Here is an 18,671-nt window from a genome sequence, read left to right as displayed (position 1 = left end):
AAAACTAAACGCACAAACACACCTAGTGTATGCTGGTCATTAAAATAATGCTAAATGTAGGTGGCTTGACCGAGTTTAGGGACATACACTATCACAACAGTCTACAAAGGACTGTGAAATGTGACCATGCAGAGCTCGTCCAGGTGGGTCTGTCTGTTAACAGCAAATGCTGGTGTGACTGAGTCACTACTTCAAGCCATTGAAGTTGAACTCACGCATGCGCCATAGCTCAGGCGCGCACCCCCTCCCCCGTGCGGCAAAGCTGCGCGCACACTCTATATTTCACGCGACCCCTCCCCTCCATGCTATTTTATTCTAGGCCACCAGAAAATTGGAGCTGTTTTTTCAGCTCTTTGAGAACATAAGCTCTTTCATTAAGAGAACCCGAGTTCCATGCCACACACAGCTTACCTCCACTGCTCCCTGCATGGTCTTCCACTCAGCACCACAGGAAACTTTCAACATGAACCTTTGCCCTCGACACAACGATGTGCCTGTGTGGCAGGGAGGATGGGGTGAGTGGGAAGGTGGAGTCCCCCGTTGTTCTCTATGAGATCTTGCTTCCTCAACACTGTTAGCAGGGACTTCTGCAGCCACAATAGAATTCTGGGGGCAACGTGAACTTACCGTCAAGATGACTTCTTCGCGGGACTCGACTGGAAATGGTTCTAATTCCAGAAAAGCGCTAATCGGTCCTGAAGTGTGGTCAACTTTGAAGTTTCAGTAATTGCCTCGCCCATTGCTGTAATCTAAATTCCCCCCGCCCCCCATAAAGCTCTGCCATGTAGTGAGGCTACTCTGAGATGAAGTAGTTTCTGAGGAGCGGCTTTACATAAACTTTTGTTTAACTGAACAGGCCATACTGGTTTTTGAAGAGGCCATAGATTTGACTTCCTGAAGACCTGTCTTGTCTCACACACTGTGCCCTGCTGGGGAGGTGTTTGTAGTAGGAGTTATTTCTATCTTCGCTTCATTGGAAAGCTTAGGATTAAGACCACAGATGGGCTGGGAGAAAAATGACTTTCTTGGGCTATTGGGAAGGATAGGGAGGAAAAGCCACCACTGATATGACACCTCAAAACCATTTCGGGCAGGGAGAACACAGCATTCAGGAGGTGAGGAAAAACTGCGCTTCACAGAACCATAGCAAGACATCATTGAAGGTGTGGTGACAGAAACGTAGTTTTCGTTTTAGAAGTTATGTACATATACATACAAAACAAGGCCTGAGACAACAGTATACCCATGTCAAATGTGTCAAATGCAGGAATTATAGAGACATGCTGTGACATGTAAAGTGGGGTTTGTAAAACTGTAACTTCAACTTGATATGACAAGCTCTAAGCAGCAGTTGAATCTAGAGCTCTCAGAATGAAGTCATACAGTTTGTGTTTTATTCCATTATCAACACTAAAACAGCATGCTTTCTTGTAGGAAGCCCCCAGTGGAGTCCCGAGTATCAAATGTGTGTTGTTGATGTGAACGCAGTCATGACTGTGTTAGACCCATGGGGAAGTGACAGAGCCTCCCCTTGTGTAGCTTAGGGAAATAGCTAATTCTTTCTTCCTGGTCCAAGTGTGGACGGTGATAGCGTGTGCAGAAACTGTCCACCACAGAACCCACCTAGATGGTTCTAAAGACCGTTCATTCCCCCTTGAGACTGCTTCTATCTAGATTAGCTGACCAGGTTTCCTTGATCCCGCTGTACACCACAACCCTCACCTCCTTGTGTATCTGTGTGTAATGACTCCACTTCCTTATGTGTGAGTGATAACCCTGCTTCTTGCTCGGCTGTATGCAGGAGCCCTGCCTCTCTGTTCATTCAACTCTGTAAAGAAATTGAGCTTCCGGGGTGCCGAGGCTTCTCACCTAAGAGCCCAGACCTCCTGATCGCAGCTCTCCCTCCCCCCCCCCCCCCCCACCTTGCTGCCACAGTCAGGTCAGCAGGGCTGTACAATGACTTGAAGTTTCATGATATAGTATTTGACCCAATGACCCAGCTCATCCAAAATACTTTGTCTCTTATGACAAATTAAAAAAAAAAAAAAACAAAACAACTATTTTAGTGTGGATTCTACATTTCTTGAGTAATGTTCTTAAATAAATAACAATGCAATTTTGGTCATTTCTAAGTCTGTCTTCCTAACAAGTCCTTCAACTTGAGAGTAGGCTATGACCTCAGAGCTTTGTAATTCCTGTGGCTGCAGGTGAAGGGCGTTGTTGTTTTGCATATTTAATTAGGTAACTGCTCAGAGGATGGACTTGTAGGTTTCTTGGTTGCAAATTCTTGGCTGCAAACTTTCTCAGCTATTCTCTCTTACCATGCTTCCCAAAGTGATTCTTTGAAAGGCAGGTCACACAGCATTTACCTTTACTTGACGCTTACTGTTTACACTGTGCCACTGACCTCAGCAAAGGTGAACTCCCACCACAGAGGGGAAGGTGACAGTGCCAGAGCTTGGCATGTCCTTTCAGGAAAACATTGAACGGAGCAGAAAGTCACAAACAAGGACCAGACATTTAGAGCTGTATTAAAAGAAATGTTAAGAACCAGCTTTTATTTTTAAAAATTACTGTACTGCACATGGAGATCAATATGCTAAACAACAAAAACAAAACAACAACAACAAAAAATCACAAGAGGACCACAACAAACCACATGAAGATAAAATGCTGGCCTTCTCTCAGTGATTCTAGTAGTATGGATAGGAGTGCTGAAGACAGCCACAGACCCTGATGGGACCACCAAGGAAGATGTCTAAAAAGACAAGGGTTTGACCGAATCTCTGACGTGTGCAGTAGAGGGTGTAAAACCAGCCCTTAGGTCACGTTAGATGGCCACTGCATCTCCTCTCTTCCAACCAGCAACAGTCTCTCCCCCGTAAAGGGCAAAATTATCTCCAGTTGAAAAGAACTGATCCAGACAATCAACAAAATAATAGCTACCATGCAACGTTTGTCTTTCTGGGTCTGGCTACCTCCCTCAGTAGGATCTTTCCTAGTTCCAGGCTCTTACCCACAAGTTCCCGATTTCACTTTTCTTTACAGCTGAGAAGTGTTCCACGCTGTCGTTAGCCATCTCTTAGTGGGAGACCTTTTAGGTTGTTTCCTGGCTATGTAGGACCAGACATGGCTAAGCAAGCATCTATGGAGAAGGCTGTCTCGTCTTTTGGGCACATGCCAGGGAAAGTCACAGCTGGGTCAAAGGGTGGTCTGGGATGTACTTTTAGCGTCTTGAGAATTCCCCACACTGCTTTCTGTACTGGCTGCACTAGTTTGCAATTATGCCAAACCCGTGAGTGAAAGTTCCCTCTTCCCTACACCCCACCCCCACCCCCATTTGATGTCAGTTGTTTTGTTGATCTTTGCTATTCCGACTAGGGTAAGATGAAATCTCAAAGTTGTTTTGATTTACATTTCTCTAATTTCTAGGGACGATGGGCCTATTTAAAGACCTTTCTTAGCCATCCCCCCCCTTCTTTTCAGAAGTCTCTGTTCAAGTCCAACATCCACTTTTCAAATGGGTCATTTATTATTTTTTTCTATCCCATACGTTTTAAATTCTTTATATATTCTGGATAGTAATACATACACCTGTCAGGTGTATGGCCGGGAAAGATCATCCTGTGGTCTTCCTCCTCACCCAGCTGATTGTTTCTGTAGCTGTGTGGAAGCTCTTTGGTATTCTCAAGCAACTCGAGTCCCACTCAGAACGTCCTGCCCTGCACCTATATCCTGTAGACACCATTTATGCTTGCTTCTAGCAGCGCCAGGGTTTCAGGTGGCACATTCAGGTCTTTGATCCCTTTGGAGCTAGTTTTTATGCAAGGTGAAAGACAACGTGTTTAATTTTTTTCATTCTTTTTTCCCTAAAGATTTATGTATTTATTTTTATGTATATGAATACACTGTAGCTGTACAGATGGCTGTGAGCCTTGATGTGGTCATTGGGAATTGAATTTTAGGACCTCTGCTCGCTCTGGTCAGCCCTGCTCACTCTGCCCTAAAGATTTATATATTATTATACATAAATACACTGTAGCTGTCTTCAGACACACCAGAAGAGGGCGTCAGATCTCATTACAGATGGTTGTGAGCCATCATCTGGTTGCTGGGATTTGAACTCAGGACCTTCGGAAGAGCAATCAGTGCTCTTACCCACTGAGCCATCTCGCCAGCCCCCAATTTCTTTCATTCTTGTGCATGTGGACTTCCCAGCATCTGCTTTTGAAGATGCGTTCTCTTCTCCAGATTGTGAGTGTGTTCTCTTGGCAAATGTTGAATGGCTGGAGTTCTGTGTTCCCATGCCTGGGTCTTCGATTGTGTTCCACTGGGCTACACATCTGTTTCTGTGCAGGCACCAGATTGTTTTTATGACTGTGGCTCTGTAATACCGAGTGAGACCTGGAAGGGCAGTCCCACCATCGTTGCTATTTTGCTCAGGATTATTTCGGCTATCTGGAGCCTTTTGTGGCTGCCTATGAAGTGGATTTTGCAATCGTTTCTTTTCTATTTCTGTTAAGGACAAGATGGATATTATGATTGGGGTTGCACTGAATCTGTAAATGGCTTTTGATAAAACAGCCATTTTCACAATATTGATGTGATCATTCAACGATCATGGGTTGTCTTTCCATTTTCTAGTGTCTTTCTCTCTATCTCTCCTCCTCTTCAGAGGCTTAAAGTTTTAACTGTAGAGGTCCTTATTTCCTCTGTTAGGTTTATCCCTAGGTATCCCCCTACCCCCACCCCCTTTGCGGCTGTCCTATGGTGTCTGTGAGTTGCTTCCCCGTGTGTTTGTTAGTGGTATGCAAGGGCTACCGATTTGTGCAAGTTGATTCTATAGCCTTCTGATAAGCAAAGAGTTGAATTTGCCCATCATTTCTAGGCCTTTCCTAGTAGAATGTTTGGGATATTGAATGTGTAGTATTACATTACCTGCAATAGGGATAGCTTGATTTCTTTCACTATTTGAATCCCTTTAATCCCTTCCTTTCACTTTATTGCTCCAGCTAGTGTTTAAAGCACAGTATTTAAAAGCATCAGGGACAGTGTTCATCCCTGTCTTGTTCCCTACTTTAGTGGGACTAATACGAGCTTGTCTCCATTTAGCATGGCATTGGCTATGTATATAACTTTTATTGTGTTCCCTTTTATTGTACGTTCCCTCTAGCCTTACAGTCTACCTGTTGGAGTTTGTGAAAGGCTCTTTCTTTCTTTCTTTCTTTCTTTCTTTCTTTCTTTCTTTCTTTCTTTCTTTCTTTCTTTCTTTCTTTCTTTCTTTCTTTTTTCATCTATTGAGATGACCATGGCCATTTATGTAAGTTAAACCACACACTGACTGGTTCTATGTCAACTTAAGACAAACTAGAGTTCTCTGGAAGAAGGGAACCTCAATTGAGAAGATGCCTCCGTAAAATCCAGCTGTAAGGCATTTTCTTAACTAGTGATTGATGGGGGAGGGCCCAGCCCATTGTGGGTGGGGCTATTCCTAGACTGGGTGGTCCTGGGTCCTCTAAGAAAGCAGGCTGAGTAAGCCAAGGGAAAGGGAGCCAGTAAGCAGCATCCTCCATGGCCTCTGCATCAGCTCCTGCCTCCAGGCTCCTGCCCTGTTTTAAGTTCCTGTCCTGACTTCCTTCAGTAATGGACTACAGAGTGGCAGTGTAAGCCAGACAAACCCCTTCTTTTCCAACTTGCTTTTTGGTTGTGGTGTTTGATCCCAGCTATAGAAACCCTGAGGCCATCTCTACACTTCAGGGATGAAGCAAGCTTGGTCATGGTGGAAATTGTTTTTGATTGTATTCTGTTTGCAGTTGTTTTAGAGTTTATGTTCATCAGGGATATTGGCCTTGTAGCTTGCTTGCTTTCTTCCACTTCCACTTCCTCTTCCTTCTCCTTCCTTCTTCTTCCTCCCCCCCTCCCCCTCGTCCTTCTCCTCCTCCTCCTCCTCTTCTTTTGTATCTTCACCCAGTTTTGGGATTAAGAAGTAACGACTTTGTGGAAACAGTTTCAGAGAGTTCTTTCTGTTTGTAACTGTTTGAATGGTTCAAGGTAGATTGTGGATGTTTTATGGAAGTCTGTTAGAATTCTGCTGTGAATCCATCTAGTCCTGGACATTTTCTTTTCAAAATGGGAGGGTTTTTATTACTATGTCAGCCTCCTCACCTATCGTGGGCTTTTTAGTTTTTTGGTCTCTTGGTTCAATGTCAGCAGTTTGTCTGGATTTAGAATTCACCACGTTCTTCCTTTTGGTTAATAGGGCTGTCAATCTTCTCAAAGAGGCAGCTATTAAATTCATTGATTCTTTGCATTGTCTTGTGTTTCTATTTAATTGATCTCTGCCTTGATTTTTTATTATTTCTTGCCATCTACTGGGTCTGTATTTAGTTTGTTCCTACTTTTTCCAAATTTTTGAACTACATCATTAAGTCATTTACATGTGCTAGGTTGTTTTGTTTTGTTTTTCATTTTTTTTTTTCTTGATCCAGTCTGGATTGTTTGAATACTTATTGTAGGCTTTGATGCCAGATAAGGGGAAAAGATATACAACTGTCACATACAAAGAGAGCAATATAAACTGTCACAAAATAGAAACTATTTAAGACATGTCAGAGATAACCCACTTAGTACCTTTTTGTCTATAAAAGAGTAACAAATCCTTTCTGGAGCAGTCAAGTCATCTGTAAGGAGAGGTCTTTACAACCAACCTCCCCGTCAGCCACAGCTCACTTGTGCGCAGCTGCAGAGACAGGTGCAGAGAGGACTAGGCGATGAGAGCTGTTCTCCCCACAGGGGCTGCTTCCAGTGTGTACCAGACCTTTCGTTGTGTTGTGTTTTCATTTCAATTTACTTCTGGGAAACTTTTCTTCCTTGACTTCTTCTTTGACTCATTTATCATTCAGTAATGAGTTGTTTCATCTCAAGATTTGTTAGTTGTTAAAGTTTTATTGCATTGTGGTCAGATAGGATACAAGGAGTTATTTAATCTTTTCAAGTTTGTGTAAAGATTTGTCTTATGTCGAGGGGTGCAGTATTGTTTTTTTTTTTTTAAAGAGAAGCTCCTGTGTGCTGCTGAGTAGAATGCATACTCTTCGGTGTTTAGGTAGAATATTCTGTAGGTGTCTGCTAAGTTCATCTGATTTATGATGGCACTTGTTTCTATTGCTGTTTTTTTAACCAGATGGTCTGTCTATTGATGTTGACCTGTTTCTTTGTATCCAATAGGACATCATTTTTTAAAATTTAGTGTCTTGAGTTTGGTGCATTTATATACATATACATATATATAGTATGTGTGTGAATATACATATACACACATATGTTTGTTTGCTGGATATAATATACATGTGTATGTGTATATATATGTATACACACATATGTATATATACACATATAGAGAAGAGCAATATCTACTTGGTTAACTATTCCCTTCATTCAAATGAAGTGTCTCCCTAGTCTTTTCTGATTAGTTTTAGTTTGAAGTCTATTTTGTCAGATATTAGGACAGTGACGCTTTTCTTCTTCCTGGCCCCATGTTCCATCTGATTGGAGTACTTTTGTTCATCCTTTTACTTGTAGGCAGTGCCCATCTTTAAAGCTCATATCTGCTTCTTGCAGAGAACAGGTGGATGGATTTTTCTTGATCCATTCAGTCAGCCTGGGTCTTTTGAATGGGAAGTTGAGGCCACTGGTATTTAAAGTCTTTATTGAAATGTAGTCATTGCATTGTTGATTTTGGGGTTGTCTGTGTTCCCAATGGTATTTTGTGTTTTAATAATGATGGCTTCTTATTTCCTTCCACAGTCTCTCTGCTATGCTCACTCCTCTATTCAGCCCTGAGATACTGCTTCCTGTATTTTCTTTAGGTTTGTTTGCTGGATATAATTTTTTAGGTTGTTTATAATGGGGAAAGTTTTTTTCTTTCTCCAATTATTGTGGGTAGTTTTGCTGGGTATATTATTCCAAGCTGGCTGTCATAATCCTTTAGGGCTTGGAATACATTGCTCCAGGCCTTTCTGGGTTTCAACATTTCCATTTAGTAGTCAACTATTATTTTGATATCTATCTATCTATCTATCTATCTATCTCTACATATAACATGTTTTTTTTTTCTCTTGCAGCTTTCAATACACTTTTCTTTGTGATGTATACTTATTGTTTTAACTATTAAATGCCATGGGAATTTTCTCTTCTGGTCTTTTCTATCTGCTGTTCTCTGTTTTTCTTATGTCTATTCTATATGAATGTATCTTTCCTTAGTTTGGGGAAGTTTTCTTCTTTGATCTTGTTACATATCTGATGTATGCCATTGACTTTGGGTTCTTCATTCTCATATATGCCTATAGCTTGAAATTTTGCTTTTTCCATGGTGTCCCCCATTTCCTGTGTGTTCCTTCCCTTTGTGTGTGTGTGTGTGTGTGTGTGTGTGTGTGTGTGTGTGTGTTTATGTGTGTGTGTGTGCATAAGCCTGAGGTCAACTTCAGGCGTCATTCTTCAGGTACCATCTATCTTATTTTATGAGATAGGGACTGGCTTGGATTCCCCTTGTCTCACACTATGCTTTTTAGACAGCAGGCCCAAGAGATCTGCCTGTCTCCATTTGCCCAGTGCTTCTGTTACAAGTCTGCAGCACCATGCCCAGCTAATTCCTCTGGTCTCTAGGGAACAAACTCAGGCTTCTGTGCTTGCAGGGCAGACATGTTACTGACTGAGCCATCTCTCTAGCCCTTGTTTGTCTGTCTGTTTTAGTTTTAAAAATCATCTCCTGGCTGAATTTCTTACTCCTATTCATATCATGAATTGTTTTTATCAGTTTTGCTGAACTGTCTTATGGTTTTTTTAACGTCTTGCTGGGTTTTCTTATGATCATTATTCTGAATAGATGTTTTGCCCTTTGGAGTCCATTCCTGCAGAGCTGAGTTCTTTTAAAGGCACAGCACTTCTTTACTACTTTACTGTTCTCAGAAACCCAGGGGCAACAGGTGAAGGAGGAAGCACCATCTTGAGAAGATTTTTATTCATTTTTAAAAATGCTGATTTCGTGAAACTGTTGATCATGCTCGAACAGACTAGATTTTAAAACAACAGTTGAGAGGTTACCATGTGATAAACCGTATGCTCATAACTTAAAAACAACATCCTATTCTTTAATAACAAAACCCAAAGGCTACACAGACTGTGTATAGTTCAGGAAACATTGGGAGTAGGACCAAACTTGGGTCAGACAGCCTCCAGGCTCTCTCTCCTCAGCTCCTTTAATACAATGTTGCCCTACATTTTGACTGATTAATCTTTTTGCTTAGCAAGTCACCATCTGGCAGCTCTGGCAACAGCATTAATTGGTGCTAATTTTTGTGATGATGGCCAAGTAGCTATATTTGGATGTTAAAGCAAAGAAAGCTGTGACTAAGGTATAAAGAAGTGAGGAGAGATCCAGTTTCCCCCACCCTACTGAGGTAGCTGACTGGCACACTGTGAGGAAAAGATACTGCCCACCTTACAAGGACTTTGGAGATGAAGTAAACAATGTCTTAGAAATAGAAAAAGATTATGATGATCATGGACTGTTTACATTAAAGTACTGCAAAGGACTAATCTAATATTATCTGTGGCAGTGGCCTTGGTGAAAGGGGAGACCCTGTGCTTGGAGCAAAGGCCTGGGCTAAGTCAAGGGCTGCTTCAGAACCGTGGGAGGTTTTCTCTGTTCACTGAGCCTCTAATTTCACAGTCAGGTTGATGATGAGGAGTAGTCACTTGCTGTAGGGGACGAGTGTGAGGGAGGCGGGTTTGCTTGTCCAAAACTAAGAGAATCTAGATAAAGCCAGGAAATAATAAATCATGCTCTTTCAGAAACTGGCCAACCTGTATTCAAGGTATTCTATGGTTTGGCACAAGACATGCATTTGGAAGTTACTGGGTACAGTGGCCAATTCAGAACGAGTCCAACTGATCACTAGGATGCTTTAAACCATGGCTCATTGAAGAGGTGATAGAGCTTGAGGAGCGTGGTCATGGGCCCCTTTGCTGAGTTTCATACAGCAACTTGCAAACCTAGATGCCCTAGAGAGCCGCAGATTCTATACCGCACCCTGGCAGAGGTCTTACTTATGGATCTGGTTGTAGATCCCAGAACCTGCTCTGTGTTCTGAAAAGTGCCTCTCTATTTTCTGAGTGTGGTCACCCTTCAGTGGGAATGAGTTCCGAGGAGATCTGGCTTAAATGGTATCAACAGCAATTTAACACACGCTGTGAAAGCCCTCATGGAGAAATGAGACTGGCTATCAGCTGCCTGTGAAACTGGCGCAAAAGCTCTCACTAATGATTAATTTGATGTTTAATGCCTTGAATGAGAGGGAAGATAATGAATGCAGTTTAGAAAGTCTGATAAACTTAAAGTTATAACCAAGAATGTATATGTGTGTGTATGTATGTGTGTGTGTGTGTATATATATATATATATATATATATATATATATATACATATACATATACATATACATATATACATATATTCATTCATAACAGTGTTCCTGCAAATGTCTTCTCTTGAATATTTGTGCCATTATAATATTTTTGCACAATTCTAGGCTGATGAAATATGAATCAGTCTGTTATTTGAAAACCATATTTTGAGGCTAGCAGTTTTGGTATCATGACCCACGAGATGCCAGGGTAGACAAGGGTCCATAGGGTTAGAACAAAGGCCAGTGCTAGAGGGACTGGTACCAGAGAAAGCTGGGAAACACAGTGGAGATGCAGAAGACTAGGGGCCATTTACTTGGTTTGTCAGTATTAGAAAAACACTTCAGAAGAAGGGGGCTTCCAAAGTCAGGTGGTGAAGAAGTTGGGGTATAATCTAAGTTTCAAGCCATAAACACCAAGTGGAGATGCTGTGAAGGATTAGCTCAGAAAACGCAGCAGTCATGACTGGGTCAGGAGGGTCAGGGTGAGAATGGCTAAAAACCCATCCCCTGCAGAGGCAGGGAAGGCAGGCTCAAGGGAAGGCAGGCTCAAGGGAAGGCCTTACAGAGGGATATAGAAGGTGCTAAAAATGAGGGAAGGAGAACAGAAGACCACAGAATAAGGACTGAAGATTGGTTTTTCTTCTGGGAGTAGGATCTTCTTAGGTGAGTAGTTGTCCACTCCCAAGCTGAGTTTCAGGTTGTTTTAGTTTTCGATATCATCTTGTTTCCCTGCTGGATAGAAATGTTGCCATAAAGTAGCACTTGGTATCCAGCGGCTCCTACTCTGTTGCCATTGTGTCCACTGCTTCATAGAGCAGAGAATGAATAGACAGCGACATCAAGCCAGGTAGCTGTCTGCTTCACGAGCCCGTATTTCATGATCGCGGAGTAGCCAGAAGGGGGCTTCTTCCTTATGTTACTCCTATCTTGAGTTAGCTTACTTGCATTGAACCAGAAACAAAATACACTCTTCAAAATTCATGGATGGATTTGGTTTTCAGTGGCATCTAGTCCCAAGGTTTCTGCTGTAAGGAAAATTGGCATTATACTGCTAGGGATTTACAGGTTTTTACTTGCATGCATGTAGTTAAGTGTATAGTGTTAATGGCAGCCGCATGACTCGTAGTCCGAATAACCATAAATTAACTCTCCCACCTTTGGAGTGCCTTCTTTGAGAACGTTCTGAAAGACCACCCAGAATGTGGAATTTGCGTAGACTGCAAAGACTCACTCAAGTTGAGACACCGCGCACCACTGACTGACCAATTATTCCTGTCTCCGTCAGTACCAGCTACCGTTTGCTCTTCCAGGAGGTTCAAGTTATGGATCTTAACCTGTAAAGGGCTTTTATGGCTTGAATTATGGTGACTTTATGGAAGACCTCCTCTTTCAAACGGAGTGCTTCGTACATAGTAAGCACGCCATAAATGCTCTCAACTATGACTTCATGTGTGTTTCGACCTTCCGATGAACTTCTCTGCCTGGTTTCCAGATTGGCAGGGAGGCTTCTGGAATTGTGTCTTTCATATGCGTTTTGCTCGGGGCTTTGATGGAGTATAACTTTATGGACTTCATGAGACTTGTCTTTTTATTGATAAGTCATTCTATGAGGTTTGCTGACCAGCCCAAGTCTTTGCAATCTGGGGTGTTACTGTTTGATTCGTGCTCTCAGAGACTTTAGCTATACAGTAAAACAGTAGTTTTAATACATTCACTAAGATATATATCTCCTCTCTATATAACTTGATATATATGTATATGTGTATACATATATACACATATACACACAAATATGTGTGTATATATGTGTGTGTATATATATGTATATATGTGTGTATGTGTGTATATATATATGTGTGTATATATATATATATATATATGTATATATGTATATATGTATATATGTATATATGTATATATTTATTTCCCCAGGGACCAGGTCCTTTTCCAACAGATTTCTACTTGCTTGCTGTTTGTTTTAGTACTTCCCCAAAAGATAACTTTATTACAGTGGTATTGAAAAAATACTTTCCATGTGAAATTTCACACTGTTCGAGGGGATCTTCTTTATTTTCCCATTGGGCAAAACATTACTTTGCAAGTTAGTAATATAAACAAGCTGAAATACCTAGAAAGGTAAGACACTTTTTGATTGTTAACAGGAGAGGTCTTTTTCACCTTGGAGGAATGCCGGTTAGGTTCCAAGAGCTCAGGCTTTCTTGGAGAACTTGAAAGCATGCATTTTCTCAAGCTCTATCTGCTTTCCAGGAGCTGGATATGAGCTGGAGAACCTTATGTCTTCTGGGGCCGTTGACACAGGCCTTTGGAACCGGTGGTGCCGTGCTAGCCTGGGTCTTAGAAGGATGGTGGTGAAACATCCCCTCTCTCCCCTTCACTCCCACAACAACCACTAATAAAGAAAGTGCTCTATAGGCATGTCTAGAGGCCAGTCTTAGGGAGACATTTTATTTGAAAAGAGATCCCGAGCGCTCAGCTTTTACAGAGCCAACCAGGATTGTTTCCCTGGGTTCAGCCCAGGGAGAGTCCTGCAGCAGTGGGTCAGGAGCGCCGTTACATCTTGAGTTGGCACCAGGACTTGGTATCATGTACAACACGGCACTGGCTTTGCAGGCACCTAGAATCCAGCATTGTTAGGATCCTGGGACCTTGTGTGGTTACAGAACGTCTACAAGTCTGCACAGTGTGAAGCAAGGTTGAATTCTCTCTGTGGGACACCTGAGCAGGCTTGGTGATGCTGTGAGGATAAAGCTCAAGTTGCGTTGGAGATCCCAGGATGTTGGAGATGCCAAGGATGTATAGAGTTTGCCAAGGAAAGCTGCAGGCTCACCAGACAGGCCATGTGTGTTGCAAATGGCAGAGTTGAAGGGACAAGGCTGCCCAAACCTCCTGGCACTCAAATGATGTCACCAAAAGCCCTAGATGCTGAGCCTGGAGCTGCAGAGTTTAGTTTTTGTCCTACTGAGTTTCATCTTTTTTTGGTCCAGTGTTTCTCACCATACCCGATTCCTCCCTTTATGAGTGGGAATGCTCCACTGGATATTAGAAGTTTGTAGCTTTAAATATTAGTATTTTACAGGGACTCACAGCTCTTTGCCTGTAGTTTCAGAGAAGTCAATAGACTTTGGGGCCCTAAACAATGTTTGGACTGTTAAAGCCAGAAAAGTTGGACTGGATACATTTTGCATTACGAGACAGCCTTCAGGGATTGGGACAGAATGTTGTGGTTTAAATATAAAATGTCCTTCATGGGCTCCTATGTCTTCTTCATAGGCTCTTGGTCTCTAGTTGACAGTGTGGTTTGAGGACCTTGTGCAACTGTGAGAGGCAGGGCCTCTGCGACTACTATAGACTGCTGGGGATAGGCTAATACCAATTATCAGCTCGGATTATCTTCCTGATCTGCTAAGATGTGAAGAGTCACAATGCAAGCTCCCACTGATATGAACAACGTGGCCTGAGCCTCCATTGTGGACTTAGCTCCCAAAGAGTGCGCCGAAATAACCGTTTCCACCCTTGGGCTGCCTCTGTCAGGTATTTGTTAGAAATGAGAAAACCCAACCACATGGAGTACTTTCTATCTGCTTTAAAGCTCCATTTTTCCCCCAGTTATTTTCATTGGTGTTCTTTTGCTTGTTTGTTTTTCCTGTACCATTTCACAATGCACACATGTAAGATCTTATCCAGACCATCAATAGTTTGTGTGTACACACACACACACACACACACACAAAATGCTGTTCTTATTTAGCCGAAGCATTGCCGATTGAGCTTGTTGTCATAGGTCAATTCTATGCTACATTATTACATAAAAACTTTTATTTGGCTTTTAATAAATACCAGAGCCTGGTTGAGGCTCTTTTAGGGTCTTCTTAGTCTACACAACAGCTCTTAGAACTAAGTTTCTTACCCCCATCCTATGGGCAGCAAAGCAGCCCTGGAGAGGTAATGCATGCGCCTAGTCCTTGGGGTCGCAAGACACTGTGGTAGCTCCGAGCCAGCATCTTCATACAGAGACCTTGAAGGCAGGAAGGCACAGTCTGAGAAGGGCCTTCCCTCCGACAACCTCTCCAAGAACAATCACCAACAGGTTCTACCTCTCAGGACTCAGCTGGGCCAAGGGCTTAGCCTTGAACCAGTTTCTGATGCTCTCGCACAGAAGCCATTGCTCGAGTGGGCTTGTCTCGGCACCTTCTGGAAACTGCAGGTTTGCTGCTGAGGGAAGGAGAGACTAGTCAGGTAGGCGATGAGTGGCGGCTGCTGCTATTGTTGAGCTTAGGTCTCAGTGGAAAAAGGTGTGCATATGTGTGAAAAGCGTCACAGGGGAGCTTACTAGTATGCACAGTTAATGTGTAATTAATACGTACTTAATGAAACCACCAGGAGACAATAGAAGAAAACCTCGTATAAACAAATGCGTTGTAGAATTACAACCCTGACGAGCGTCTCACACACACACAGGAGGGTGTCGCGGTGTTACGGAGCAGAGCTTTAGCCTAGTCTGGTCATTTTTCCTTCAGAAAAGTTTGAAGCTAATAGGTGCAAGGACATTTCTGAGGTTAGGTGGCAGGGAGATGGGGCGCATCCCATAGAGGAAGTGGACTGTGCTCACGTTCCCGGAGAAGACACACTCCTCATTTTCTGTTCCGTCCGAGAAAGGCCTCTGCCTGGGGGTAGAAAGGAATTCTGAGACTAGGGAGGGTGGCCCTCAAAGATTATAGTTTCTGAATGTTTTCTTCCCCTTCCCCGTCGCTTCCCTTCCCCACCCTGGCCGGCTATTCTGCATTGTCAGGGTTTCGAGTAGCTCAGGGTGGCCTAGAACTTACTATATGGCTGAGGAAGGCTCTCCTTTCCTGACCCTCCTGCTTCAACCTCCCAAGTTCCGTGCCACCACAACCGCAACCGACTCACATACTCTGAGGAATCTATCCAGGCCTTACTGCACGCCAGGCAGGGATGCTGCCAACAAAGCTACACCCTCGGCCTCAAGTCTTTTTACTCTGACATACATAGAATGCTCGGTGTAAATAGAAAATATCAATGTCTTTTACTTTCTCCACGAGCATACAACTCTAACCAGTGACTAAGTCTGCCGTCTCCCCCAAACCTTCAATTGCACTGGAAAAAGAATGTGTATGTTACAGACTTAAATTATTTAAAAAAATGTAAACGAGAGTTGGATTTTCTAGTGTCAACCCACTCTGGTTAAAAATGCACAAGATCTTTGTTTTCATTTGGAAACATTAGTAAATTTTAGTGCGAGCCTGGCTGAGACGTGGCTATGGATGTAGTGTGTCCACCCAAAGTTCACGAGCTGGAACATTGGTCCCCAAGGTGATGGTGCTGGGTCTTTAAGAGGTGGGGCCTGGAGCAAGATAATTAGGTCACGTGGTCCCAACGAGCCACAAGAGAGGTGCTGAACAGTGCACGGACATTATCTCACCCACGCCGCTCTGCACCTATTTAAAACTTTGCAAAAATAAAAGGGGATTAAGGTATGTCGGCAAGCAGTTATAGCTGGCACCAGACGACTCCCCTTGGCGCTTACCAACAGAGCCGACTGAATAATTCTGCCCTCCAATGCATGAGTCTGTAGTATCGGGATAGAGTGGGAATGCTTCTGGACACCCTGAGCTTATCCATTCCGTGGCGTTCTTCATGTTTTCTTGTATTCCGGCATCTCATAGAGCTACCAAGAGAATGAAGCCTGCCAGGAGTAGGCTCGCCATGGATCGAGCGCTCATGACCTTCTACTGCCCTCGTCTGTATTACTACCTGTTCCCGCCTGTATTTTACTCACTTCCTCAAAAGAGTGTCCGTGAACAGAGCTTATCCTAACAGATGCCACAATGCACTATGACACAGCAGATTTTGGCGTCTTTGGAGCGCAATCTCACAGAAGTTTCAACGACTGAGTTTCCCTAACTGCACATCTGACCGTATTAATTTTAAGTTCATGCTTTCATTCTTTACAATGTATTTTTTTTTTAATATTTAATACTATGTCTGAGGATTCTGAAGATGTTTTCTGCTTTTTAATCGATGCCCAGGGCAACAATTTGTTTGTGAACATATTTTACGTCCGTTTTGTGGGTATATTGCACATGGACTGGGTGTCTCAGGACAGTATAAGGTTCTCTGAAAGAGTTTTCTGACATCATTTCTCCTATCTCAAAAAAATATATTTTATTAAGACCGTTGTCACTGCGGTTTCCCTTGACTGGCATCTAAGCACAGACACCAGGCGTGTTTAGATGCTGTGGCTACAAAGGTTACTGAGGCATGGCTGAGGTCTAGCGGGGAGGTAGGTAAGGAAGTGACAGCTTTGAGCTGTCAGAGTGGTGCTGTCAGTCATAAAGCCGGGCTTCGCAGAATTGTAGATTACAGAGAGTGAAATGAATTTGCACTGGGAGTGGGAGGGGGCATAGAAGAGGAGGACAGACATGAGGACTGGATTTGGGGAGGGTGTTGGGTCTGCGTGTGTTCTTAGAGGTAGTTGCTGCAAATGTGATTGGTTGGATCGGAGGCAGAGCTAAATGGCTGAGTGTTTGCCTAGCATGTGTGAGCCCCTAGGTTTAATTCCATGAACCGCACCGAGAAAACCCCCAGCAAAGCAAAACCTGTGGTTACATACATACATACATACATACTTATATGTATGTGTGTGTGTATATATACACACACACACATACACACACACACACACATATACTTATATATAGTATGTAAATGAAAAATGTTGATTTTGTTCAAAAATAAGGTGAGCTTTGGGGAGACTGGAGAGCTCAGACCTTTGTGGCCATAGAAGACAGAAGTCTCTTATTTTCTCACTTATGCTTTGATGCCTTCGCTCAGAGCTCATTTAGGCGAGGAGAGCCACGACATCCTATGCGCTCTGGCATAATTTCAAAGGACTCCCCCCTTTCCCAGTGAGTTAACTGCATTTCCACAGAGGGGAAAATCTTCTCTGTCAATGTAACATCCCTAACAGGACTCCCGCTGCTCAGTCCTTGTACCTTGAGGTGGCAGCTGTGAACATATATACCGTCGCCTGTGAATGTGTGATATAAATCCGACTGAGCATGCCCACTAATTGGGCCGAGCGCTCGGTATAGACAATGCTGTCTTATAGTGGCCCGTGTGGAGAGGCCCAGTCACAGGGTTAATTCTGCTTGAAAGCATCTCAGCAGCATCTTGAGAGTAATTACCCGACAGCAGTTTCCCACAGCCAGACCAAGGGCTTCAAAGGCTTCTGAGCCTACAGCCAGCATTCACCTATATCTGAAACATCACGTTCCCACAAGAACTCTGTTCTCTCTTCCTCCCTATTCAGTGTATGGGGTTACTAAGTTCATGTGCTGCGTGCTAAGAACCTGCTGGAAAATTACTTGGTGTTAAGCAGTTGAAAATCTCTGATAATAACTATGGGCTGGATCTGTTTATTGCTCCATAATACAATTGAAGTAAGTTTATCTGTAAAGAAAGATGAGAAATTTTGGACTATAAAATCCCTTCTATGAAAAACAAACTTGGAAAGTTTTTTTTTTTTTCCTTGCCATGGGACCTGAATTTTTATATTCGTTCAATTGAAATGGTTGAAATAAATATATAAGTTACATGTAAGGGGATGGTTTCCTCCTTTGACCATTATGGAGAAATCTATAGTTACTGCACTTCCCATCCCAGATCTTTTTATAATTTTTACATTAATTTCCTTTTTCTTTTTGCTTTGCAGGTCAGAAACCAAATTTGACTCTGGTTCAGGTATGTTTACACCAATAATGTTATTCTGAGTACATATTTTTTTTACATTATGCTTTGAAAAATAATTTAGTATATCAAGAACCATTTTGATTTAAAACAGACTGAGCGATCTCTTTTCAAAACGTGAGCCCCATCTCAGATACAGGCTGCTTCAGACCATAATTTGAGATGTTCATTTTAGGAACTTTAATAACTTTGAAACAATTATTAATTGCCCTCTAACTGCAAAGAGTTCCCTTTTAAAAACAGGGTTGTCTGTTGCACACTTTCACTGTTCAAAACAGAATATCACTTTGTAAATAGACAAAGCATCTTACATGTTTGAATGCTTGAAGAGTGTCTGTAAGTGTTTTGGGGCAGGGGCTGGGGGAAGATACATTGTAATGGAGCAAAGTATGAAGGGTTTTGTACCATAGAGTTGGAAAT

At 42.6% G+C, this 18,671-nt stretch overlaps 1 protein-coding gene across 2 annotated transcripts in view; it reads left to right on the top strand.

Annotated features, from left to right (window-relative positions):
- The window catches only part of Msrb3 (methionine sulfoxide reductase B3), a 117,912-nt gene that overhangs the window by 55,659 nt on the left and 43,582 nt on the right, over positions 1–18,671 (top strand). Inside the window, exon 5 of one of the 2 annotated variants that reach the window (NM_177092.4) lies at positions 18,217–18,245. The exons of the other annotated variant lie outside the window; for it this stretch is intronic. Within the exon in view, the coding sequence (NP_796066.1) occupies positions 18,217–18,245 (29 nt within the window). The remainder of the gene's footprint in view (positions 1–18,216; positions 18,246–18,671) is intronic. 2 annotated transcript variants of the gene reach the window in all.

This window comes from Mus musculus, chromosome 10, assembly GCF_000001635.26.
Source record: "Mus musculus strain C57BL/6J chromosome 10, GRCm38.p6 C57BL/6J".
Taxonomy (NCBI): Eukaryota; Metazoa; Chordata; class Mammalia; order Rodentia; family Muridae; genus Mus; species Mus musculus.
This window is presented reverse-complemented; position numbering and strand designations above follow the sequence as displayed.